General features: G+C 39.6%; 1 protein-coding gene across 4 annotated transcripts; it reads left to right on the forward strand.

Moving 5' to 3' along the window:
• Window positions 1-16,112: 16,112 nt before the first annotated feature.
• Window positions 16,113-27,406, forward strand: rom1a (retinal outer segment membrane protein 1a). Of its 4 annotated transcripts, none has more exons than XR_013816297.1 (5): window positions 16,113-16,716; window positions 21,094-21,524; window positions 22,728-22,974; window positions 24,611-25,367; window positions 26,246-27,406. XR_013816297.1 is itself a non-coding variant. In XM_079814284.1 (5 exons), exons 1-5 carry the CDS (start codon window positions 16,567-16,569, stop codon window positions 26,760-26,762), a joined length of 1,212 nt encoding a protein of 403 aa, XP_079670410.1. In that variant the 5' UTR covers window positions 16,178-16,566; the 3' UTR covers window positions 26,763-27,400. The 4 variants fall into 4 exon arrangements, 2 of the variants coding, with proteins under 2 accessions (XP_079670411.1, XP_079670410.1); XR_013816298.1 differs by having other exon boundaries at window positions 24,611-25,223; window positions 26,282-27,406; XM_079814284.1 differs by having other exon boundaries at window positions 16,178-16,716; window positions 24,611-24,676; window positions 26,445-27,400.
• The last annotated feature ends 450 nt before the right edge of the window (window positions 27,407-27,856 follow it).

Raw genomic sequence — 27,856 nt, forward strand, 5'->3', positions numbered from 1 at the left:
AGCGTAGCGTGGCATGGGGACGTAATGACGTACCATTAATCAAACTATGTTCTGTAACATGTAAAACGGGAACATGAACGTAATATTCTAAAAGCAACTCATGTAAATACCTTAATCAGATTATTGCCTTATTCAGAGTAAGGTCAATAATTAGATTACTGCTGTCCATGTAAACGTAGTCATTGAGAAATACTTCTAAAGCATGTATTAATCTTAGTTAAATGTACATTTCAGCATTTAACAACGCGTTATTAAAATCAAAAGTTGTAACTGTATTATTTAATGGACCTGAGCTAACACTAACTAACAGTTGCTTTTTTAAACTAACATTATCAAAGAAGAATAACTTCTGTAAAAATGTAGCTATTCATTCTTTGTTAATGTTAATGCATTAACTGGTGAGACATTATTGTAAAGTGTTACCTATTGTTCTTTATAATACTTTTGCACTTCTGTTTTAAATATTTGTTTACTTTATACATTTTTGTGTATTGCTTTATTGTATTTAAATGTTTGGTTCTTTTTGTTATAAGAAAGTTATTAAACCTGTTATAGTATGACAACACTTTTTTTGCAACTTATTTCAATATCGTGATAATACCGTATACCGTGATAAAAGCTTCAGCAATTAATCGCAACATGAAAATTTGATACCGGCACATGCCTACCTCACATTCACACACCGACTAATATATATATATATATTAGGGGTGTAACGGTTCGTGTATTCGTACCGAACGGTTCACGGGGTGAGTTCCAAATGGAATCAGTATTCCCTATTTGATCATCCCTATGTGAGCAGGACACACGTGTACCGTATGTAGCAGTTTGGAATGCACTTGGCAAAGGGAGCGGCGTAAATTCCTCATTATCTTCAGCTGGGATGTTCCGGTGACAACGCAGCACAGTGTCCGTCAGCAGATCAGGGTTGCCAGATATTCACAACAAAACCCGCCCAATCGCTACTCAAAACTAGCCCAAAACAAGCCCAGTGGGTTTTTTTTGGTAAAAATCTCTTATGGGGGGTAAAATATATGTCTTTTTGGCAGGGTTTCCTGCTGAAATACGCATTCCCGGTGCTAAATATCACACAATTGGGGTCGCTTCAACCTGCGGACATGTATGAACTTGGCAACACTGCAGCAGATGTCGCAGTTTTATCTGCATCATTTTCTTTTTTTTAGCCTAACTGTTGCAAATAAAAATAAAAATAAATTATTTTAAAATGTTTATAAAAATATGCTTTGTAATACTGTATATAAAAAGTAATATAACTCTTAAAAATATGAATTGTATATTTATTTATGCTGGCGCTGCATTGTCACGGGAACATCCCAGCTGAAGATAATGAGGAAATTACGCCGCTCCCTTTGCCAAGTGCATTCCAAACTGCTACATACGGCACACGCGTGTCCTGCTCACATAGGGATGATCAAATAGGGAATACTGATTCCCGTGTCCTGCTCACATAGGGATGATCAAATAGGGAATACTGATTCCCGTGTCCTGCTCACATAGGGATGATCAAATAGGGAATACTGATTCCCGTGTCCTGCTCACATAGGGATGATCAAATAGGGAATACTGATTCCATTTGGAACTCACCCCGTGAACCGTTCGGTACGAATACGCGAACCGTTACACCCCTAATATATATATATATAGCCTTTCAATTATTACATAAGTGCATCATTTCCATATAGGAAACTAATGCTTATATTTTTCAATATACTGCAATGTATGCATTGACATTGTATGGCTATATATTAACACATAAAAAAATATTGAGAAATTAAAGGGTTAGTTCACCCAAAAATGAAAATAATGTCATTTATTACTCACCCTCATGCCGTTCCACACCCGTAAGACCTCCGTTCATCTTCAGAACACAAATGAAGATATTTTTTGTTGAAATCTGAAGGCTCAGTGAGGCCTGCATAGGGAGCAAAGCAATTTATGCTCATGATCCATCAATGTAAAACATATTTAAATCAGTCCATGTGAGTCCAGTGTGTATATAAACACACATACAGTGTTTGGGTGTGTAACTAGCTAAACGTAACAGCGTTATGTAATTGAATTACAAAATAAACAACTGTAAACTGTTACAGTTACAAAGAAAAAAATGTGTCATTAAATTACAGTTACTTGTGAAAATGTTAATGGTTACAAAAGGGGGTTACATCTGAATTATATATTTCTATATGTATGTGTATATACTGCATGAGTAAATATATGTTCAATATATTTTGCAGTGTCTTATTACATGCACATCTATGAAGTATTTATGAAGTGAATTACTGAATATAAAATTACATACATTGATATATTAGTAAATATATTGTCACATATTTTTCAATATATGAAAAGCAGTAATTCCTCATGTATTATTAAATATTTTAATATATTTATCCTGTATATTTTCAATATAACTTACTGTTAAATATATACTGTTACTGTTCATATATATATATATATATATATATATATATTCATATATATATATATATATATATATATATATATATATATATATATATGGGGTGTGTAACTAATATATATATATATAAGGAAATATATTTTCTTATAAGGGTGCGTAAGGGTGTACCCATTTTTATTTATTTTACTTGCTAATTAATATACTAAAGCAAAATCTAACTGATATGCAGGGGTTGTATTTAACACAACCCAGCATAAAAAAAATTTTTTCCCACAGTGTAGGACATATATGATTGAAAATATGTTAATATTGAACAATTTGTATATGTTTTTTTGCAGCATATATGATCCTTACAATTTTCTGTTGAAACAAATAAGAATCTGGTGTTGCGTCCCAATTCGCCTACTTATACTACGTCCTAAAAGTATGTACTCTTTTTGTGAAGAAAAAGTACATACTTTTGAGTGTGTAGCAGAAGAGTATGCAAGCTTTGGGACATACTTTAATGCAGAGACTTTCATCATGTGTTTGCAAAGTTAATGGCCAAATGTATCATTACAAAAGTTCACAATGCTGCTGCAGGTGAAATATAATGTTGCTAACATTGAATAAATATCTTTTTGTCAGGTTAAATACTGATAATTGCTCACTCAAACCCCTTTATCTTATCCTCTCTACTTAACCGTCAGACTCGCGTAACCGTCATGTTTGTAACACTTTTTATCCGCGTTTTTAGTTCTAATCGAATCCTCGTCCATCTTGCAATGGGTTGTGGGCAATATAAGCCGTTAGAGTGCGCATCGATCTGCACTTCGGACTCTGACCGGAAATAGTAGACCATCCGGGAATCTTTGGAATACTCTTTTCAACATACTACGATTTGGGACATACTAATTCTTTTTTCGAATACTATTTAGTATGGATAATATGCGAATTGGGACGTAGCGACAGATGTTTTTAGCAAAATCTTTTTATCATTTTTTTCCTCCACACTCATCTTGCGGTCAATGACTGTTGCGCTGGTATCAGCACCACCTGCTGGACTGGAGTTACAGCCTTTACAGCAAATTTACAAAGAGGATTTAAAGATAGCTAAATTACTTTTCCCAACAGTGCAATAAAAAAATATGAACATCTTTAATCATCACAGTTAGCCTGGTTAAAACCAGACCATTCTCAGTAGTAACTGAGTTATGGTCTGGCAAAGCTTCATAGACAAATCATTTCCAAAGGGGCGTCACCAACGGGCGTCGCTTAAATGCCTCTCGGCGCAATTGGATAGACCTAAAACCAATCAGAGCGATGAGGGAGATGACGTATGCAGAGCGACGGAGAAACATCTGAGACTCTGGCCGTTTCTCAATATGTGTTCTTGTCTGTACCACTGTCTATGGTCTGTGCTTGTGTTCTCAAATAGGAAATGTCACCAGTTTCCATTTCAGAAATTTGGTCACCTTACCTAAACCACATATTAATGTTTAATTATTTTTAAAATGTAAACGAAAAGAGGCAGGGTGTTTTATACTTTGTTTTATTATAAATATATAAGATAATGAATGTAGGCCTAACTACGCGTTGCCTGAACCACATGTGTGTGGCTAATATGTTTAAGTTTTTTTTTTTTAATGAAATGAGGCAGTGGTGTTTTATGACATATTTTGTACGCAAACTTCTAACTTGCGTCCGTGACTTACCAAGTTTGACTCCGGAGAATGAACTCCCGATGATGGTAATAGTTATTATTTTAAACATATTATAGCCACACAAATGTAGTGAAGGCAATGCATATTATCTTCAATGCATGTATATAACAAAACGAAATATTTAAAAAACCCGGCCTCTTTTCGTATACATTAAAAAATAAAAACATGTAATATCATGTGTTCATAATATAGCCTATGATTATCACTGTAATACAATGAGATATGATATAAAACAAAACCCAGTCTCTTTTTGTTAAATGTTAGTTTAATGCGTGATCAATATCCATTTTAAAAGTATAAGTAAAAGGTATAAGAAGCTATACAATACATAAAGCAATTCAGTCAAAGAAAGTCAGCGCTAGGAGACTACAACAGTAAAGTTTAATAGCTTACAAATATAAAGTTATGAAACTTCACTTTACCCTCAGACAAAACGATCTGTCAGGGAACAAATTATAGAATAATGAGAGCAAAGATCAGCCGTTAGATCTACACAAGGCGAATCATATCTTCACATCAGAGCCAGCTGCAGACGGCAGAAGGACTGGCCGAGGAAAGGCGCCTCTCGGTGGGGTTGAGCAATTGAGCACCGCTGGACAAATTTTCAAAAAGGCGCTCTCTTCATAAATAAACCACAGATTTTGGCTTTAAAAACAACTACATTCTCGCCTGAAAGGACTTAAAACTATACTTTGTGAAGCATTAACACTACCAGGGCTCTCGCTAAGACAAGCAAGCTGGTATATCAGACTTTTGCCGAATCCAGTCGGTAAGACAGCGATAACATCTTTTTTAGATATGAAGGCTTCTTGTGTTGTTCTTTGCTCTGGTTTTAACGGAATGGAAAAGTTTAAATCGCTTAAAACAGCCGCGATAGCTGATAGTGATGTTCCACTGCTGCATCCATCTATGTAGTCAGTGTACAGAATCTGCTTCACTGTCGCTGCGCTGTCGTCATCGTGTAAAGCCCGCCTCAACGTTTCTGATTGGTGCCTCGATTTCTGGGGCTTAGAAATGGGTTTGAATGGGCTCTTTGCCAGACTACTTGCAGAGCAAATCTAAATTTTCCGGAAGTTGTCTGGGTTTTCCCAGGCTACATCACAGTAACCATTATACTGATAAAAAATTAAGTAAATTTAAAAGTATAATAGTTTCTGCTTTCTTCTTTTGCTACAGATTCTGAGCCTGACTTTCGGATTGACGCTGGCCCTCAGGTTGACGACACTGCCTCCGAGATTGATGCTGCCTCTCAGGATGAAGCTGCTGCCTCTCAGGTTGACGACGCTGCCTCTCTGGTTGACGACGCTGCCTCTCAGATTGAAGCTGCCTCTCTGGTTGAGGACGCTGCCTCTCTGGTTGACGACGCTGCCTCTCAGATTGAAGCTGCCTCTCTGGTTGACGACGCTGCCTCTCAGATTGAAGCTGCCTCTCTGGTTGAGGACGCTGCCTCTCTGGTTACCGACGCTGCCTCTCTGGTTGACGACGCTGCCTCTCTGGTTACCGACACTGCCTCTCAGGTTGATGCCACCTCTCCGGTTGACAAAGCCACCTCTCTGGCTGAAGCTGCTGCCTCTCTGGCTGAAGCTGCCTCTCAGGTTGACGCCGCCTCTCTGGTTGACAACTCCACCTCTCTGGCTGAAGCTGCTGCCTCTCTGGCTGAAGCTGCCCACTCTCTGGTTGAAGCTGCCGCTCAGGGTGATGCTATCTCTCTATTTAACACTGCCCACTCTCTGGCTGAAGCTGCTGCGTCTCTGGTTGAAGCTGCCCACTCTCTGGTTGAAGCTGCCGCTCAGGGTGATGATGCCTCTCTATTTAACGCTACTGGCTCGCTGGTTGACGCTGCCGGCTCTCTGGTTGACGCTCGCGGCTCTCTGGTTCACGCTGCCGGCTCTCTGGTTCATGCTGTCGGCTCTCTGGTTCACGCTGCCTCTCAGGTTGACGACGCTGCCTCTCAGGTTGACGACGCTGCCTCTCAGGTTGAAGTTGCCTCTCAGGTTGAAGACGCTGCCTCTCAGGTTGACGCCACCTCTCTGGTTGACGCCACCTCTCTGGTTGACAACGCCACCTCTCTGGCTGAAGCTGTCACTCAGGGTGACCCTGCCTCTCTATTTAACGCTGCCGGCTCTCTGGTTGACAACGCCACCTCTCTGGCTGAAGCTGGCCACTCTCTGGTTGAAGCTGTCACTCAGGGTGACCCTGCCTCTCTATTTAACGCTGCCGGCTCTCTGGTTGACGACGCTGCCTCTCTGGTTGGCCTACATTGATTATCTTATATATTTATAATAAAACAAAGTATAAAACACCCTGCCTCTTTTTGTTAACATTTTAAAAATAATATAATAAACATTAATATGTGGTCTAGGTAAGGTGACCAGATTTCTGAAATGGAAACCGAGGACATTTCCTATTTGAGAACACAAGTACAGAAAAGAACGCAGAGAAACGGCCAGAGTCTCAGATGTTTCTCCGTCGCTCTGCATACGTCATCTCCCTCATGAACAAATATTTGACACACTGCCGATTTTGCAGGTTTGCCCACTTACAAAGCATGTAGAAGGCTATAATTTTTATCAAAGGTACTCTTCAACTGTGAGAGACGGAATCTAAAACAAAAATCCAGAAAATCACATTGTATGATTTTTAAGTAATTAATTTGCATTTTATTGCGTGACACAAGTATTTGATCAGAAAAGCAGAACTTAATATTTGGTACAGAAACCTTTGTTTGCAATTACAGAGATCATACGTTTCCTGTAGTTCTTGACCAGGTTTGCACACACTGCAGGAGGGATGTTGGTCCACTCATCCATATAGACCATCTCCAGATCCTTCAGGTTTCGGGGCTGTCTCTGGGCAATACGGACTTTCAGCTGCCTCCAAAGATTTTCTATTGGGTTCAGATCTGGAGACTGGCTAGGCCACTCCAGGACCTTGAGATGCTTCTTACAGAAACACTCCTTAGTTGCCCTGGCTGTGTGTTTCGGGTCATTGTTATGCTGGAAGACCCAGCCACGACCCATCTTCAATGCTCTTACTGAGGAAAGGAGGTTGTTGGCCAAGATCTTGCGATACATGGCCCCATCCATCCTCCCCTCAATACGGTGCAGTCGACCTGTCCCCTTGGCAGAAATGCATTCCCAAAGAATGATGTTTCCACCTCCATGCTTCACGGTTGGGATGGTGTTCTTGGGGTTGTACTCATCCTTCTTCTTCAATCAAATCAAATCAAATCACTTTATTGTCACACAGCCATATGCACAAGTGCAACAGCAGGTGAAATTCTTGGTGCAGTTCCGAGCAACATAGTAGTCACAACATGACATGTACAACATTTAAAGCAGCATCAGATTACACATCTGATGCGCCCACAATTACTCACAGCACAGTAAACTCTACAATAAATAATTTACACAGTGTAAGTGTAGTTCTCACAGCTTTAACCAATATACACATACTTACAATATACATATACTTTAAACAATATACACTAAAACATAAATTAAACAGTATACATTAAGCTATAATAATAATTAAAGCTGCTAGCAGCGATGAAAGGGCCCTCGCACATGCACCGCCACCCGGTGGCCTCAGGAAAACAGTGAATAGTGGGCGACATGCATTTAAGCGGGTCAATATAGGAGAAATATGGCAAACTCACTTCAATGTGCCACACTTCCTTCTGCCAGCAGGTGGCACTTCGAATATAACTTAATATTGCCATGTAGTCTTCAGGTCAGGACTATTATCAAACATGTGAAGTTTGAGGCAGATCGGACATTGTATACCTGAGTTACAACAACTTCCTGTTTAATACCGTAAATCACATACAGTAGCACGTATCCACGTGTTGCAAGATTTATTGTGTTTCTAGCATGTTTGGGATTTCATGGCATATTTAAAAGTGTTTCTGGGAGTGAATTATAGTATAAAGCATGCCCTTTCCTGTTGCCAGCAGGTGGCGCTATGACTTACTGAATATTTGCATGTAGATGGGTTTAGGTCAGGACTCTTATCAAACATGTGAAGTTTGGGGCAGGTTGGACATTGTATGCCTGACTTACTACAGCTTCCTGTGTCATGGCGAAACATCAGACTTTGTCAGGCCGCCACGGACACGCCCTTCAGGGAAAACTCAAGATCTTCACAATATAACATCACCAAGGCCTTTAGATTAGACTGACCAAATAGGATGTTGTTTTGGTTACATCTCAATGAGGAGTTCATCACAGTGTTAAACATGTAATTTCCTGTTGCCCACAGGTGGCGCTATGACTGTCACTGAATATTGGCATGTTGATGTCTTTAGGCAAGGACTCTTATAAAACATGTGAAGTTTGGGGCAGATCGGACATTTGTATGTCCCAGTTAAAACAACTTCCTGTTTCATGGCAAAACATCAGATTTTGCGAGGCCGCCACGGACACGCCCTTCAGTGAAAACTCAAGATCTTCGCAATTTAACGTTGCAAAGGCCTTTAGATTAGACTGACCAAATATGATGTTGATCTGAATAAATCTCTATGCGGAGTTGATTAAAGTACAACATCTGGAAATGGGAAAATTTGCAACAATTTAGTAAAGAAAAATCAAAATATCTCACTTCCTGTTGGTTTTCAGATTTTGTACCAGGAGACTTTTTTGTAGGTATTGGGCTGTTACATATGTCTACTGACTTTCATACCTGTACGTGAAACGTAGCGGGAGGGGCACTTAGTTGAAATGTTGTAGGTGGCGCTATGGAGCCATTTTGCCACGCCTAATTCTGAAACTCATATGTAGATGTCTTCAGGCCAGGACTCTTATCAAACATATGAAGTTTGTGGCAGGTTGGACATTGTATGCCTGACTTACAACAGCTTCCTGTGTCATGGCGAAACATCAGACTTTGTCAGGCCGCCACGGTCACGCCCTTCAGGGAAAACTCAAGATCTTCACAATATAACATCACCAAGGCCTTTATATTAGACTAACCAAATATGATGTTGATCTGGTTACATCTCAAGGAGGAGTTCATCACAGCGTAAAACATGTAATTTCCTGTTGCCCACAGGTGGCGCTATGACTGTCAATGAATATTGGCATTTTGATATCTTCAGGCAAGGACTCTAATAAAACATGTGAAGTTTGGGGCAGATCAGACATTGTATGTCCGAGTTACAACAACTTCCTGTTTCATGGCGAAACATCAGATTTTGCAAGGCCGCCACGGACACACCCTTCAGGGAAAACTCAAGATCTTCGCAATTTAACGTCGCAAAGGCCTTTAGATTAGACTGACCAAATATGATGTTGATCTGATTAAATCTCTAGGAGGAGTTCGTTAAAGTACGTCTGGAAATGGCACATTTTGCATCAAAAAATTAAAATTATCTGACTTCCTGTTGGTTTTCAAATTTTGCACGTAGAGACTTTTTTGTAGGTATTGGGCTGTTACATGTGTATAAAAACGGACGCTGCGTTATTTGCGTTAAATATTTTTAATGCGTTAAGCTTCCGTTTCACGTTGACCGAGTTTGGTGGAGATTGAATAAATCACCTACGAGGAGAACGTAAAAACTCAGACCCTGAATTATACAAATATTCACGTTCAAACAAAAACTTTTTGTGAAAAAAAGACACTTATAAACAGACACTTGTAGAAAACAATGTGAATTTTGTTTTAAAATAAATTTGAACTATGCCAGTAAATAATGAATTTAAAGACAAATGTGTCAAAAGTGATCTTTGCAAACACAGCACATGACCTTAAAGCACATGTATAGAAAACACACTCACACTCCTCTGTTTTAAAAAAGAGTTCTGTCTGAATGAGTACATGAAATCACGGCTGTCAGGTGATAAGATAATTAGTCCAGAGATGTTTTTTCAAGAATTACTTTTTGTAATTGCAATTTTTTTTAACTATCCACTCACCTAATTTAATATATATTTTTGTTATAGCTTATGATTATATATTTTTATTTTATTGCTCAACAGTAGTTCTCATCGCCGATGAGGTCTTTAAATATTTTGAGAAGGTCTTAAAGTCTTAAAAAGGTATTAAAATTTACTTCAGGATTCCTGCATATACCCTGCATATGCATCATACGTGATCTTGGCAAACACAGCACATGACGTTTTTATTTAAAATTAGAAAGTTTTAAATTAGTTAAATTAGATTAGTTAAATTAGAAAGTTGTCCGGCTCGAAGAGAACAATATATGTACGGGGACACATGAAATGTCAACAAATGTATGTCCTCAGAAATCACAGAAGCACACACACACACACACACACACACACACACACACACACACACACACACACACACACACACACACACACACACACACACACACACACACACACACACACACACACACACACACACACACACACACACACACACACACACACACACTCACACACACACACACACACACACACACACACACACACACACACACACACACACACACAGAGAGAGAGAGAGAGAGAGTTTTTTTTTTATCCTGCTTCAAAACTAACACAATGCTGCCATCTTGTGTTCATTGAGGGAAGAGCAGCACACACGGGCACAATACATTATACAAAGAAATATTTATAAAATATATATATATTCATCTGAAAAATAGTACAGTCATTTTAAATTAATCTAAGTTCAATTACCAAACATACAATCTTAATTTAATTTAAATCAAAATATTATTTTACAAGATATGAGACAATTTCTGTTCCCCTTTTTTTGTCCTTATTTAATCCCGCCATGGCAACACCGTTTGAGATATCCAATATTCGTTCGCATTTTAGCATCTTCCGTATCTTTGTTTCATGTTGACCGAGTTTGGTGGAGATTGAATAAATCGCCTACGAGGAGAACGTAAAAACTCAGACCCTGAATTACATAAATATTCACCTTCAAACCAAAATATCTGACTTCCTGTTGGTCGGAGCTAATGACTGTAAATTAGAAAGTTGTCCGGCTCGAAGAGAACAATATATGTACCGAGTTTGGTGACTGAAGATAAAACTAACCCCCCCACTTTTGTCAAAAGGTGGCGCTAGAGAGCCCCTCATCCCCGCCCGTTTCTGAGGCTTTGTCCATGTGTACTGACTGACATCTCTGATGTGTGTGTTGAGTTTCAAGCAGTTTCAAGCAATTTCAAGCATGCTAAGAGCCTCAGAACAGCCAAAAGATTATTAAACTTTGACACGTTGCCATGGCAACAGTATTTGAAATTTCAGGAATCCATTTCATACGTCTCTATCTGTCATGTTTTCACATTATACTGATGAAGTTTGAAATAAATCGGGTCAAAATAAGATGGTGATTCAAAGCATTTTTGAAAGTGACACACTTCCTGCTGCCAGTTGGTGGCGCTATAACTTTGACTCACAAAAGTCATATCCATGTGATCGGCTTCTTACAACAAACACACAGCTGAAGTTTCATCCAAACCAGTCAATGTTTGCACAAGTTATAACACACTTCCTGTTTCCCTTTTCTCGCCATAAATTCGTTGCTTCGCCACAGCCAAACCATTTGACATATAAAAAATCCGCTCGCAAATTAGCATCCTGGATATGTTCTCTTCATGCTGACCGAGTTTGGCAATGATCGAAACAATGGCCTCGGAGGAGTATATTAAATTCCAGAGCATGCGTTTTCCGAACAACCCATAATAGCTCACTTCCTGTAGGGCTGACGCATAACTTAGAGCACGAAAGTTGTTCGGCCTGATGAGGTCTATATGTGTACCGAGTTTCATACATGTACGTGCAAGTGTGTTTGATATATGGACCAAGTTTTCAGACCCCACTTTAGGGGGCGCTGTCGAGCCCCCCTGCCACGCCCGGGTACCAGCTTCAGCCCGGCTCTGATGGCCGCGCATTCCGACGCCCGTGCGAAGTTTCAAGAGTTTTCGAGCATGTTAAGTGCCCCAAAAGTACCCGAGAAGTCAAAAAAAAAAAAAAAAACAAAAAAAAAGATTCTGAGGAAGAACAATAGGGCTCTGCGCCCTTTGGGCTTGGGCCCTAATAAGAAACAGAGGAAGAACAATAGGGCTCTGCGCCCTTTCAGGGCTTGGGCCCTAACAAAGAATAATCTGAGGAAGAACAATAGGGCTCTGCGCCCTTTCAGGGCTTGGGCCCTAATAATCTGAGGAAGAACAATAGGGCTCTGCGCCCTTTCAGGGCTTGGGCCCTAATAATCCTTAGGGGAACAATAGGGCTCTGCGCCCTTTGGGCTTGGGCCCTAATAATTTGTTTTAGCTGCCAATATAACCCGCCCTTATTTGGTACTTAATTTTATCCCGAGTAATAAAGAATCAATGACTTTCACCTGTGACATATTGATTGAGTGAATTGGCAGGTGCAGAGAAAAACGTTGCTTGTCATGAGAAAGGTGGAGCCATGCTGATTCACATCTGTATAAATGTGTAGGGTAGCACCCTAAAGTGTCATTGAACAAGCTTGGCAATAATGGGGTTTTGGCAGGTTGGATTTGGATTGGTGTTTATTCTTACTCTTGGATTGTCTGATGCACAATGGAGAGCAAGAGCAGCACACAGTCGCAGTCCAAGTGAGTCTAGGCCTAGGGCATTAGCGCAAGCTTCTCAACAGGCTGATTCCAGGATGTCTGTGGTTCCCAGTAAACCTGTATTTGCACCACTAACGTTCCCTGCTCAGTTTCCCATCCAGACACCAGTCAGGACTGACTTTGGAAAGCCTTCTCAAGATCTTATGGGTGTTCAATCAAAAGAGCTGTTGCAGGGTCCAGTGGCGAAACTGACGTGGAGCTTTCCAAGTCTACCCGAGGAACCACAGCAACCCGACGTTCCTTTTGAGTTGCCGCATCCTATCCCTGCCAACAGTGTCGCTGCTCAGTGTGGAGAGAATTCAGTACATGTGGAAGTGATGAAGGACTTCTTTGGGACTGGAAACCCACTGTTGTCCTCTGCTTTTACACTGGGAGGCTGCACTGCAACTGGAGAGGATCCTTCTGCTCAAGTGCTCATCTTTGAGTCTGAACTGCATGGATGTAGCAGCACATCGATGGTAGGGTTTTGATGTTACTCACAGGGACCGTTCAAAAATATCCATGTTCGTATATTATTAACTTTCTTTTTAGGTGACTGAGGATGAGCTTGTCTATACGTTCAACGTTATCTACACCCCAAAAGCGGTTTCATATGGTGTTCCTATTGTCAGGAGCAGTAGTGCGGCGGTTGGTATCGAGTGTCATTATCCAAGGTGAGGATTAAATTATTTGAGATTCATTGGATCTGCTGATCCCACCATTTATAGACATGATATGACCGTTTGTTTAACTCCTACAGAAAACATAATGTGAGCAGCCATGCCTTAATGCCCACTTGGATCCCATATTCCTCAACTAAGGTTGCAGAGGAAGCCTTTGTCTTCTCCCTCAAGCTCATGACTGGTTGGTGTATCCCAAATTGATCTGTAGCATGCTTGTGAACCTGTGCTAAGACTCTTTCTTTGCAGATGACTGGCTATTTGAGCGACCTTCTAACCAGTACTTCCTCGGTGACGTGATAAATCTTGAAGCATCAGTGCGTTTGTACAGCCATGTTCCTGTCCGTGTGTTTGTGGACAGCTGCGTGGCTACTGCAGTCCCTGATGTCGCTTCTGTCCCCAGATACTCCTTTATTGAGAATAATGGGTAAGAGGTGCTACCTCATGTATACCAGCTTCCAGAAGGGTTGTAGGTTTTCTAACTGGGTCCTGTTTACAGGTGCCTGGTTGATGCCAAGCTCACAGGCTCCACATCTCACTTTATGCCTCGGACTCAAGGTGATAAGCTACGGTTTCAACTAGAGGCATTCAGGTTCCAGCAAGCAGACAGTAGACTGGTGTGTATGTTTTAGTTGTGCAACTCTTTGTATGATATGCTGCCATGGAGTACAAACAATTGTCTTTGCAGGTCTACATCACATGCACTTTGAAGGCGGCTGCAGCAGCCACAAGTTCTGAGCAAAAAGCTTGTTCATTCTCTGCTAATGGGTATGTTGCCTGCTAGATGGGTGTACAGGTAAATTAGGTGTCATCATAACTGAGGGTGTTTCTTGTCAGTTGGGTGTCCGCAGATGACTCTGACCAGGTGTGTGGCTGCTGTGACACCACTTGTAGCATCAGAAGTGGAAGTGATCGGCTGCTTACGGGTATGGACTAACTCTGATAACTTTGTCTTTCATGGCTTTTGTTCTCACTAATCGTGTGTTCCTCAGATCTACGATGGGAAAAGACATCTGTTGGCCCCATCAAGGTTAAGAAACATGGCCAAAAATAACTGAAGGGCCATGTGATTTAATAAAAGTGGTCTTAATAGCTTTGTGTATGGTCTTTACTGGCACAATACTGAACATGTCTATCCAGTTTGCATGAATTGACTGTTCTAATTTGCACCACAAAATGCTTTTTTTACTACTGGTCTGTGTGAGGACTGATACTTTGTTCAAGTCATTTGTAGGGCTAGGCCTAGTATAACACTAAAGGGCGTTTCAATGGCATTACATCCTTTCTGGTGCTTAGTGGATACTTTTGCTCTTATATTTTTGGGGATTCAAGCCAAGTGGCAACCTCCTGCAGTCTCTCTTGAAGCCAACATGGAAGTGACTAAAACTGCTATTCATCGACTGGCTGCTAGAGACAGGCTCTAAAAGGGACTCAAATCTGTATTTCCCCATGTTAAAATGCCCAACTTTACAGCAGAGAACTTTACAGTCTTTTACAAAAAGAGGTTTTTGGTTTATACAGCTAACTTTGCCCTTCATGACATTTATATTGATATTAAGCCTTAAAGTTCTGCATAATAAAGGGCATGGCCACTTGAGTGACAGGTCTCTTGTTGCTATGGTTGAGCTAGGTGGGCATGGTTTCAGCAACCAGGCACCTCCAGCTCCACCCACATCCCACCTCTGCCCATTTTCAGTTATCTGTGAGTGGGGCGTGGTGCTGAGATGGCAATGGCCAACTTTAGGCTTAAACTGCTCTTGCGGAACCAACGAATGATGTCACACATACTTCGTCCATAATTTTTTTGCAGTTTATGATTCAAGCATGTAGTGCTGAAACCCTATTGTATCATAAACCAGATACAATAGGTAGATGTGTTGGTCATTACGGAAAAATTTGCCCTGTTTAGAAAATCTGGCCATAAAACTGTTCCACAGAGAAATAACAGTCTTTTTAATGAAAATGGAGAACATGTAGGAGAAATGGTCAAAACTACACATGCACAAACAATTCCAGACAGGGAACTAACTCAAACGGAGGGCTTAAATACACAGAGGAAAAAAAGAGCTAACAAGATAATTAATGAGAATACAGGTGAAGGGGATGAGAAACTGGGTCAAATGACATGCATGGGAAAACAGAAACAAAACACATACATCCATCCCGAGAGTTGAAATGTTTTTATTGTAAAAAAAAGTTCCTAAGGTTCTAGTTTTTGAATCCTTTTTTTTTTTTTAAGAGAAGTGAAGTTTGTTGATAGTATAGCGTCCTGCCATCCTTCCCACAAATGGGTTGGGCAGAGCTGAACATATTGTTTCTATTTCAGGCACACAATCTAAATAGCTGTTTTTATATGTAAGCTCAAGCACATGATCTTCCCTTTCGTTTACATGAGCCGGGGATTATGGCTGCTCTAATGGCCGGCTCAAAGTAAAGTTAAAATCTTCACCTCGAAAACGAGACACTCTTGCATTAGTCTGAACTTTGAAGGAAGGCAACGGCCCTATAATTTCTACAGTCTCCAAAATGCAGCACTGCATGCAGTCTAAATCTAACACCTATCAACTTTAAAGACGGCTTTAAGCACAATGGCTGCCATCTTTCTTCACGGCTGGCCATCATAGCCCTTCCAATCTCCTCCTTGTCTTTATTCATCATCTTTATCCTCTATGTGACGCAGTGCAGCAATGCACGGCTTGCTTTGCTGAGCAGACAGTGGCCTTGTTTCCCATTGGAGAGGGCCATTGTAATAGGATAGGTTATGGATTACAGGTAAGACGCCCAAGACCTCTAACTTTGGCCAAATCCAGTGTGTCTCACCCAAGCATGGGCATGGAGGTGGAAGGGCACCACTCTCACCACTGAGTGGGCATCGGGCTAATTTTTTAGCATCGCAAAGGGAGGATCACCACAAAAAATTCTGGACTGACATTTGCTAACGGATTAAGTGACACCAACATAAAGAATAGCGTCTGCGTTGCTTGGATGAAATTTAATTGATCTTATATTCGATCAAACGAAGAGTAACGGATTGCACTGTTATCTTTTTTCTTTCTTTCACGTAACATTTCAACCTCCAGCAGTAATTCTCAGGATTTCTTTCAAAGAGTTCTCATTTTGACCAAGTTTTTTCACACTCTTCTATTCTTCCCTTTTTCTCAAGTTTACATCATAATACTCTTTCACAATGGTTGTGGGTAAGATGTTGTTCACTTTTCAGAAAAGGGTCAAGTTGGCCCAGGGTTTGTGGCTGCTCTCATGGATGTCAACTCTGGGTGGAGCGGTTACCTTCACTTTAGGATGCTTCCTAAAGACTGAGCTTCGAAGGAGGGGAGAGGTATACATATAACTCTCATACTTTTCATTTGCTTAATGTTTTTTTGCTAATAATTTATGCTTTATGCAATGATTCACTTTGAGCTTTAAAACTGCCATCGATGCATTCAGTGTTTAGCAAATAATTTATTTTTTATGCAAAGACGTTTTTTTTTTTGTTTTTTTGTAGTGGCCTTGATTTAGTTTATGGAAGTTTATAGAATCTTTTATAATAGATTTTTAGATAGAAGTTTATAATATGTAAATTGATAAACGTCAAACTAATGAATAAATAACTGTTAAGGGCTCAAACGATTCAGAAATATCTGGTATGGATTAACCTAAATGAATATAAATATTACCTAAGCCGGTCATAATAGGCTTAAGGAACTGTCCTTTACAAATGCGCTCTTCAACCGTCTAGATGGATCATAATCAACCTGCTGATAAAGAATGACATCTGTCTTAAGAGGGCCATTCATGATTGTCTAGTTATTCACACCAATATTTGTATTGACACACACACACACGCACACGCACACGCACACGCACACGCACACACACACACACACACACACACACACACACACACACACACACACACACACACACACACACACACACACACACACACACACACACACACACACACACACACACACACACACACACACACAGGCTACATATACATACATACAACCAGTAAATAACCACTCCTGGAATCACTGTGTAATAGAAATTAAATTCTGATTTAAATGTTTTTATTTTTCTTTAAAGAAAATTAAAAGAAAATGAAAAATCCTTTGATGAAGCTTAGGGAGTTACTAATTGGTTTACAACAGCCCCAATGGATTATCAAATTCACTTGAATCTCTCTGTAAACATAATGGAAAACTAAGCTAAAACGTTTAATGTATCAACCAAAAGCTTTCCCTTATTTTCAAAATGTTTTATCTACTCTAATAAAAAATTGCACACTTTCCAAAGATTGTTTAAAGGGATTGTTCACCCAAAAATGAAACTTCTGTCATTTATTACTCACTCTCATATCGTTCCAAACCGTAAGACTTTTTTTCACCTTCGGAACACAAATGAAGATCTTTTTGATGAAATCTGAGAGCTTTCTGACCCTCCATTGACAGCTACGCAACTACCATTTTGATACTTTAAAAAGTTCACAAAGAGATCGAAAAACAAATCCATATGAATTGAGCAGTTTAGTCCAAATTATCGGAAGAGACTTGATTGTTTTATATGATGAACAGATTTCATTTAGGCTTTTATTCACATTTAAACATTGATCAGCAAACATAAACAGAAGCTCAACCAAACCTGCTTGATGTGCGAAAACAAACCATATTGGTTCTGAAGCTCAAACGTGCTGCGTAATTCGAGAATGAACCTTATTGGTTCTTGTGGAAGCTCAAACATGCTACGTAAAACGCGAATTAACCTCATTGGTTCTTGTGGAAGCTCAAACGGGATGCGTAACACAAGAATTAACCTCATTGGTTCTTGAGGAAGCTCAAACGTGATGCGTAACACAAGAATTAACCTCATTGGTTCTTGCAGAAGCTCAAACGTGATGCGTAACACAAGAATTAACCTCATTGGTTCTTGAGGAAGCTCAAACGTGATGCGTAAAACAAGAATGAACCTCATTGGTTCTTGAGGAAGCTCAAACGTGATGCGTAACACAAGAATGAACCTCATTGGTTCTTGAGGAAACTCAAACGTGATGCGTAACACAAGAATGAACCTCATTGGTTTTTGAGGAAACTCAAACGTGCTGCATTACACGAGAATGAACCTCATTGGTTCTTGAGGAAGCTCAAACGTGATGCGTAACACGAGAATTAACCTCATTGGTTCTTGAGGATGCTCAAACGTGATGCGTAACACAAGAATGAACCTCATTGGTTCTTGAGGAAACTCAAACGTGATGCGTAACACAAGAATGAACCTCATTGGTTATTGAGGAAACTCAAACGTGATGCGTAACACAAGAATGAACCTCATTGGTTCTTGAGGAAGCTCAAACGTGCTGCATAACACGAGAATTAACCTCATTGGTTCTTGAGGAAACTCAAACGTGATGCGTGATACAAGAATGAACCTCATTGGTTCTTGAGGAAGCTCAAACGTGCTGCGTAACACGAGAATGAACCTCATTGGTTCTTGAGGAAACTCAAACGTGATGCGTAACACAAGAATGAACCTCATTGGTTATTGAGGAAACTCAAACGTGATGCGTAACACAAGAATGAACCTCATTGGTTCTTGAGGAAGCTCAAACGTGCTGCATAACACGAGAATTAACCTTATTGGTTCTTGAGGAAGCTCAAACGTGCTGCGTAACACAAGAATGAACCTCATTGGTTCTTGAGGAAGTTCAAACGTGCTGCGTAACACGAGAATGAACCTCATTGGTTCTTGAGGAAACTCAAACGTGATGCGTAACACAAGAATGAACCTCATTGGTTCTTGAGGAAGTTCAAACGTGCTGCGTAACACGAGAATGAACCTCATTGGTTCTTGAGGAAACTCAAACGTGCTGCGTAACACGAGAATGAACCTCATTGGTTCTTGAGGAAGTTCAAACGTGCTGCGTAACACGAGAATGAACCTCATTGGTTCTTGAGGAAGTTCAAACGTGCTGCGTAACACGAGAATGAACCTCATTGGTTCTTAAGGAAGCTCAAACGTGCTGCGTAACACGAGAATGAACCTCATTGGTTCTTGAGGAAGCTCAAACGTGCTGCATAACAAGAGAATGAACCTCATTGGTTCTTGAGGAAGCTCAAACGTGCTGCGTAACATGAGAATGAACCTCATTGGTTCTTGAGGACGCTCAAACGTGCTGCGTAACACGAGAATGAACCTCATTGGTTCTTGAGGAAACTCAAACGTGCTGCGTAACACGAGACTGAACCTCATTGGTTCTTGAGGAAGCTCAAACGTGCTGCGTAACACGAGAATGAACCTCACTGGTTCTTGAGGAAACTCAAACGTGCTGCGTAACACGAGACTGAACCTCATTGGTTCTTGAGGAAACTCAAACGTGCTGCGTAACACGAGAATGAACCTCATTGGTTCTTGAGGAAGCTCAAACGTGCTGCGTAACACGAGAATTATCTCATTGGTTCTTGAGGAAACTCAACCGTGCTGCGTAACACGAGAATGAACCTCATTGGTTCTTGAGGAAACTCAAACGTGCTGCGTAACACGTGAATGAACCTCATTGGTTCTTGAGGAAACTCAAACGTGCTGCGTAACACGAGAATGAACCTCATTGGTTCTTGAGGAAACTCAAACGTGCTGCGTAACACAAGATTGAACCTCATTGGTTCTGGAGGAAACTCAAACATGCTGCGTAACACAAGATTGAACCTCATTGGTTCTTGAGGAAACTCAAACATGCTGCGTAACACGAGAATGAACCTCATTGGTTCTTGAGGAAACTCAAACGTGCTGCGTAACACAAGATTGAACCTCATTGGTTCTGGAGGAAAACTCAAACATGCTGCATAACACGAGAATGAACCTCATTGGTTCTTGAGGAAACTAAAACGTGCTGCGTAACACAAGAATGAACCTCATTGGTTCTTGAGGAAACTCAAACGTGCTGCGTAACACAAGAATGAACCTCATTGGTTCTTGAGGAAACTCAAACGTGATGCGTAACACAAGATTGAACCTCATTGGTTCTTGAGGAAACTCAAACGTGCTGCGTTACACAAGAATGAACCTCATTGGTTCTTGAGGAAACTCAAACGTGCTGCGTAACACAAGAATGAACCTCATTGGTTCTTGAGGAAACTCAAACGTGCTGCGTAACACAAGATTGAACCTCATTGGTTCTTGAGGAAACTCAAACATGCTGCATAACACGAGAATGAACCTCATTGGTTCTTGAGGAAACTCAAACGTGATGCGTAACACAAGATTGAACCTCATTGGTTCTTGAGGAAACTCAAACGTGCTGCGTAACACAAGAATGAACCTCATTGGTTCTTGAGGAAACTCAAACATGCTGCGTAACACAAGACTGAACCTCATTGGTTCTTGAGGAAGTTCAAACATGCTGTGTTTCAATCTGTTCATCATATAAATCGATCGTGTCTCTTCTGAAAATATGAACTAAATCACTCAGTTCATATTGATTATTTTTACGATCTCTTTAAGCGTGGTATTTGTGTAGCTGTCAAAGACAGAAAGTTCTTAGATTTAATCAAAAAGATCTTCATTTGTGTTCTGAAGATGAGTGAAAGGGTTTGGAATGACATGAGGGTGAGTAATTAATGACAGGTGTCATTTTTGGGTGAACAAGCCCTTTAAGCAAACTCAATGTACAAGTGAGCTCTAAATGGACTGACATCAACATCCTCTTGTCCTTTAGGTAATGGACAACACAGACATCCACTGTGTGCCCAACACCTTGATGATTGTGGGTCTGGCTTCAATGGGCATAAATTACTTTTCCAGTCGAATCTGCCAGGACGCCCTAGATGCCGGGCGTTTCCCACAATGGAAGACCTACCTGAAGCCCTATTTTGGTTGCTCGATATTCTTCACCACCCTCATGCTGATTTCAGTCATCTTGAGTTATGCCATGAAGGGCAGCCTGGAGTCCTCGCTGAAAATCGGCCTGAAGAACGGCATCCGCTTCTACAAGGACACCGATACCCCTGGCCGCTGCTACCAGAAGCAGACCATTGATCGCCTTCAGATGGAGTTCCAGTGCTGTGGCAACAGCGACTACAGGGATTGGTTTGAGGTGCAGTGGATCAGCAACCGATACCTGGATTTCAGCTCTAAGGAAGTTAAGGAGTGAGTCAAAGGGAATGTCAATTAAAGGGATACAGTAGTTCAGTCAAAAAGGAAAATAATGTCGTTCCAAATCTGTATTACATTCTTTCTTCTACAGAACACAAAAAACATATTTTGAAGAAAGTTTTTTTCCATGCAATGATTTTGGGGTCCCAAACAACACTGCACCCCATTGTTTTTTTATTGTTTGGGCATTATCCAAGAATTTTCCTTTTGTGTTCCACAGAATAAAGAATTGCATAGAGGTATAGAACGACATGGAGGTAAACAAATGATGTTTGGGTAAACTATACCTTTATTGGGTAATTGGATAAATGGTACTGGGCATTTTTGGGTAAACTATCCCTGTGCTTGCTTTGCTTAGGATAACTAAGTGAACTTGAGGAGAACTTCAGACTTTATACTGTACTTACACCAAAATGGCTTTAAAAGAAGTTCTGAAAATTTGGTAGCACTTAATTTGTACATGCATGTACATAATATGTACTTATACGAGTAATTATGAATAACTGTAATAACTATGGACTAAACCTGAACCTACCCCTAAACCTAACCTTAACCCAACCTTAACCCATGTAGTTACCTTATATTACCCAGTACTTTCTTAGGTAGGTGCACTGTAAAATAAAATACTATAGACTCATTTGTTTAGCAGATGCCACTTGGCTTGATATTTTGTTTCTAATGCATCGACATTCTAGACTGGGTAAACCCAGCCTGATCTGCCAACGATTTGATTTCGCCCTGCAACTCAGTCTGGAAACCTGTACATTCGTTTCTACTGCTTCTGTTACACTTTTGTGGGAACCAATCACAGACTGGCTTATCCACCTGGCGTGCTATTGGCGGGTTCAACACGATGACGGATAGAGAAGCGATGGGTCGTTGCCCGTTGATCACGCCTCTTGTGGTCTGATTGGTTGAAGGACTTTCCAATTGCGTACAGAGTCATTTAATTTATGCTCGTTTATCACACCTCTTGTGCAGTAGAAAATACAGAGCAGACTCCCCAGACCAATGTTCAATCTTAAATTGAGCTTGGTCTGGTGATAGCCAGACAAGCGACATTCGACATTTAAGTTAAGATATTTTTGGGAACTATTGGTAACGTTGTGAGCTGCAATTTAGAGCTATCTCATATGACCTGCCATAACAGTTTGCAATAATTCTTTTCTTCAATTTTCTTCATCTTCAATCCTCCAGCCGCATTAAGAGCAACGTGGATGGCCGTTACTTGGTTGACGGCGTGCCCTTCAGTTGCTGTAATCCTAGTTCTCCCAGACCCTGTATCCAATACAAAATCACCAACAACAGCGCCCACTACAACTACGAGCACGAAACCGAAGAACTCAACCTCTTCATTCATGGTTGCAGAGAAGCCCTGGTCGACTATTACATGGGTCTGATGAACACCATTGGAGCTGTAGTTCTGTCTGTCTTTCTGATTCAGGTACATTTTCACAGGTTTGCATGTACACAATGGACCTTAGTCAGGGTAGACTCCATATTTATTTTACAAATTAAAATGAGAGGGATTCGTTTTGCGTAGCCAGACATTCAGTTTGATGGCAGAAGGTCTGGACAATGACTGACTCACATGTAAAGCAACCAATCACAGTTCTTTTTGTTCAGCGTCATGTTTAGGGCCGTGAAAATGTAAAGTCGACGTCCCTACAATAACAGACCACCGTGTAAAACTCTTGGACGTAAACGCCGTGAACGTCACATACGTTTGAAAATCCAGTGTTTATTTGATTCTGATAAGCACTAATTGTCAGTTATAAACACGACAGCTTTCTTTTTCCATGAGGGGGTTTGGCTTCTCAGCGGCTTTGTTTCCAAGCGGAACATTAAACAATTAAAAAATAAAAAATTTTTACATTAAAAAACGTGAAATCCTGTAGAATTCAACTTTTGTGTGCCATATGCATCAGACGTCCTAGCCTGAGGCTGTGACTAGCGAGGGATAGACATACCAATGATTTCAATGGATCACAGTGTCGTGTACGGTAAAATAGGATATATTGAATCTTTCCAACAAATTTCCAAGATACAAAATAGCAAAAAATTTAATTAAATTAAAAGTTCCACAGGTGTTTATGACGTGAGTGTTAGCAATAAAATTGTAAACGATCAATACAATTGTAAACAATCATTATATGACATAAAGGGAAATATTACATATAGGTTAATTTTAAAAGATGATCTTAATTTCTGACTAAATCATTGACTATAGTCAGAAGCTAGGTCAACTTTTAAAAGCAACCTATTACTTCTCTTCCTGTGAAACCAAATAACTGTGATTTCCTGTTGCATCACTGCATCAGTAAGAGAGTTATAATAATATAAATGTTCCAAGTGCCCAAACAAAGTGAACACTTAAATGGCACTCAAACAAACCAATCAGTTAATCTTAACTTGGTTTTTCTGAGTAAACAACGAATAGTATGTGAATAGTACAGATTACTAGATTTGTACAATTAAGTTAAGACACTTAGTAAAGTTAACTCAAAAGTGTTAGTTAGAATCACTGTTGGATTTTACAGTGTATGTTACCTTAAAATAAAGTGTTACTACAATACAATAAATTTTTTATATTGTTTTTAACTACACTACTTAACATGAACTAACAATGAGAAATACTTCTAAAGCATTTGATAATCTTAGTTCATTTTAATTTCATCAATTGCTAACTCATTATGTTAATATTATTTAATGGAACTGAGATGACCTAACAATGAACAGCAGTATTCTTATTAACTAATGTGACAAATTCATACACCCCTCAGTTGAGATGAATAAGTTCTGTCTCACAGAACTTTACAGATTTAGAGTAATTCATTGCAGTGCATTCATTACAGTAACTGAAATGCATTTGTGATAACTGGGCTACCAAGTGTGGCAAAAAAAGGGCACATTTTAATACATACAGCGAGGGTAGGTTAATATATATAATTTCGGATTAAACACACAATAGGACAAATACACACCCAGAAATTCTTTTTAATTTTAGGCATATTTACTTGCGTTGGTACTAACCAGCCACTTCTACCCATTTGTCCATATCAATCGCATCTTGTCTACAGAGCTCAGTGTTGGCCAGTTTGCGCCTCCTGCAGACGTCTATGGAGGCCGTTGCTGGACAGGAGAATGTGGAGATTGATACCGAGGGCTACTTGCTTGAGAAAGGAGTGAAGGAGACCATCATGGAGTATATGGATCCTGTGCTGAAGCTCCTGTTGCTGAACCAGGTATCCCCTCCTGAAGCCCAAGCCGAAGCAGGGGCCGCCACCAGCTAAAGTCTGATTCATCTGACCACTGAAATCATTCCAGCTGGAGGCTGAGAGTGCTGACAAATAATCAATCAATTAATTCATGTTTTGGTATTTTTTATATATATAATATAGTATATCCATTTATTGACCTAAACGCCATCTAAAATGCTTCTAAAATAAATTAACAGTATCAAAATTTCACCCAATTTGAAGTCTTTTTGAATGATGAATGATTCCACTGTCAATTCTGCAGCACTCTACCCCTCACTTGTGTTTTATTACCTTGGGGTGAGTAAACGTCTGTTCATTCCTGTCAGGAGAGACCTGGTGCAACTATGCCTGGGAAATGACTAGCAATGTGCTTCAATTTCCTCCACGAATGGTTGAATATTTAAGAGTGACCGAACAGTTGTCTTAAATGAAAGTTCTATCACATTCTTTTCCAATTTACAAAATCATACATAAAAGAGGCTGATTCGGTAATATCGCCTATTTTGTAATACTACAGCTACCACATGGATGTTTGTAAATGATTGTAAAATGGAATAACAGAAACACGGAAAACAAAGCCCTTGTGAAAAAGAGGTGTGCCTAATTGTATTGAATGTGCACTTCAAATCTTAAAAGCACATTTTTACAAAACTGTACTTGCAGGTAATATAATATTAATGAAACAAAAGGCCACTTAAAGAGAGTACACTTTCAAGTACACTTGTTATATTATTTTGATGTGTTGACTAACATACTAGAGCACATGTAAAGTACTTCATTATAATTTTAACTGTAGTGTTATTCGACAATACATTTAAATTCATATTTTTTAAACTGAAACTTCATCATTACAAATGTGTAATTACAAATATATGTTAACATACATATTTCAATAGAAATTACATTAAAGCATATTTTAGTTTACCATTCGACAGCACACTTAAAAAAAACGGAAGTAATTATGAAATGACATAAATTTGAAAGTCCTACTTGAGTGAAAAAGCACTCTTAAGTTTAACTAATAATATTTAATATAAATTTAAACTAAAATAAATTTGATTTAATTGAAAATAACATGAAATTAAATATCTGAAAATATTATATTTAACTTGCACTTAAAGGTGCAGTGTGTAATATTGATGAGGATCTATTGACAGAAATGCAACATAATATACATAACTATGTTTTCAGTGGTGTATAAAGACCTTACATAATAAACTGTTGTTTTTATTACCTTAGAATGAGCCATTTTTACCTACACACACCACGTCGCCATTTTGCGCCGCCATGTTTCTACAGTAGCCCTAAACGGACAAACTGCTCTACAGAGGGCTAGTCACTTGCAATTCGCAACCTCACCGCTAGATGCCGCTAACATTTACACAGTGAACCTTTTAGTAAATTCTTATATTATTTAATTGATAAAATATGCTAAAAGTACTTCTTTTTCACAAGGGTAAGATCCCGTGTACTTCCCATGACACGATAAAGCTTTCTCTTCCAAAACAAATTTTGTTCTAACCACCCATAACCTTGATAAACGAAAGAACTCATTGATACTTGGTTTCTATTTCTATGGCTTCACACTGGGTAGCCACGCCCACAACGAAATCTCACTGGCCTAAAATCTTGAGAGGCTGCTCTTTAGAGCCAGTGGGTGGAGATTGATGTCCAGCTGGACGTAATGGGCGGAGCTAGACAGTCCAACCACACCCTAACTGTACACAATAACTTCTCGCAAAACATAACTCCACCCATTAGGTCCAAAGAGTTGGGGCAGACTAGGTCAAGCCCCGCCCATTACGACGACATCTGGCACTGCAGTGAGCACCACTTGGAAATCTCCACATTGCTGATTAAGGTGCCGTTTACACAACACCGGAAAACTACAAATGGAAAACTTTTTATGCGTTTTGGCCATTTATTTACACGACAACAGTGTTTTCGGGGGCCTGAAAATGCAAACTTTTGAAAACAGTGCAAGATTTTGAAAACGATACCATTATTGTCTCCGCGTAAACTACAAAAATACAAATTTGTGAAAACTTTGACATCGTGTGCATGCGTATTACGTGTTCAGTCTATAGACACGTAGTGTTTCTTTACAAAGTGATATCGCCATCTACTGGCCTGGCATGAATAATACAGCGTTTTTAATCGTTTTCGTGGATCCGTGTGAACGGGGATCGGTTTGACAATGTTGTCGTCTGTACGCGAAAGAAAAACTTTTCCGTTTTTAGCACATCGTTGTCGTGTAAACGTACCCTAATAAATATGTTCTGATGGTTGTTGTATTTTCGCTTGCGATGTGGATAAGCAAATTATTTGATGCTGAAAATGATTCATTAAAAATATACATATAATCACAACTACAATAAATGTGAAATAAATTATTATTACATTTCATATTTGTTTCTCATTCAGTGTTAACTGCATGTTGTAAACATAAATACTTTATTAAATAATTTTTGGTTTTGCATTCAGCATGGAATTAAATGCATTGTAAGTGTTAAAAGATGGTGTAGATGATACTCAATGCTCTGCTATGAAACACTGTATGCTGCACTCGCAGAACAGAAAACTGTCAGGACTAATAAAATCTGACATTTTGACTGCTTTGTTGTGTAGTGATATGTTGTGGAGATAGATGCATGCCCTCAATGTTCTGTCTTTTTATTGATTCTTTCTTTCAAACGTTCACAGGTACACATTAACATACAGGTGCATTTATGCACACAATAAGCAAGCAGAAAGATCTGCACGATCACGTGATCCAGATATGCACCCACTTTCTCATGTACATAAGTAGCTGGATGTCAAAGGCAGGTAAGGATAATGAAAGATGATGGTTGATGGAATATATACAGTGAAAGCCCAGTGTGTCTGCGTCCTTTATCCTTTAACCTGCCCTAATCTGTTAATACACAAACTGCTGCACCAGCACTCACTGCATCCGATTATAACTAACAGCAGGAGGGAAGATGAATGTCCAAATCCATGTCAATTCATGTAGCCTATTGTACTACAAGTTTGAAATAATAAGGATTTTATATTGTTTTTGAAACT

This window comes from Gobio gobio (genome assembly GCF_949357685.1).
Source record: "Gobio gobio genome assembly, chromosome: 4".
Classification (NCBI taxonomy): Eukaryota; Metazoa; Chordata; class Actinopteri; order Cypriniformes; family Gobionidae; genus Gobio; species Gobio gobio.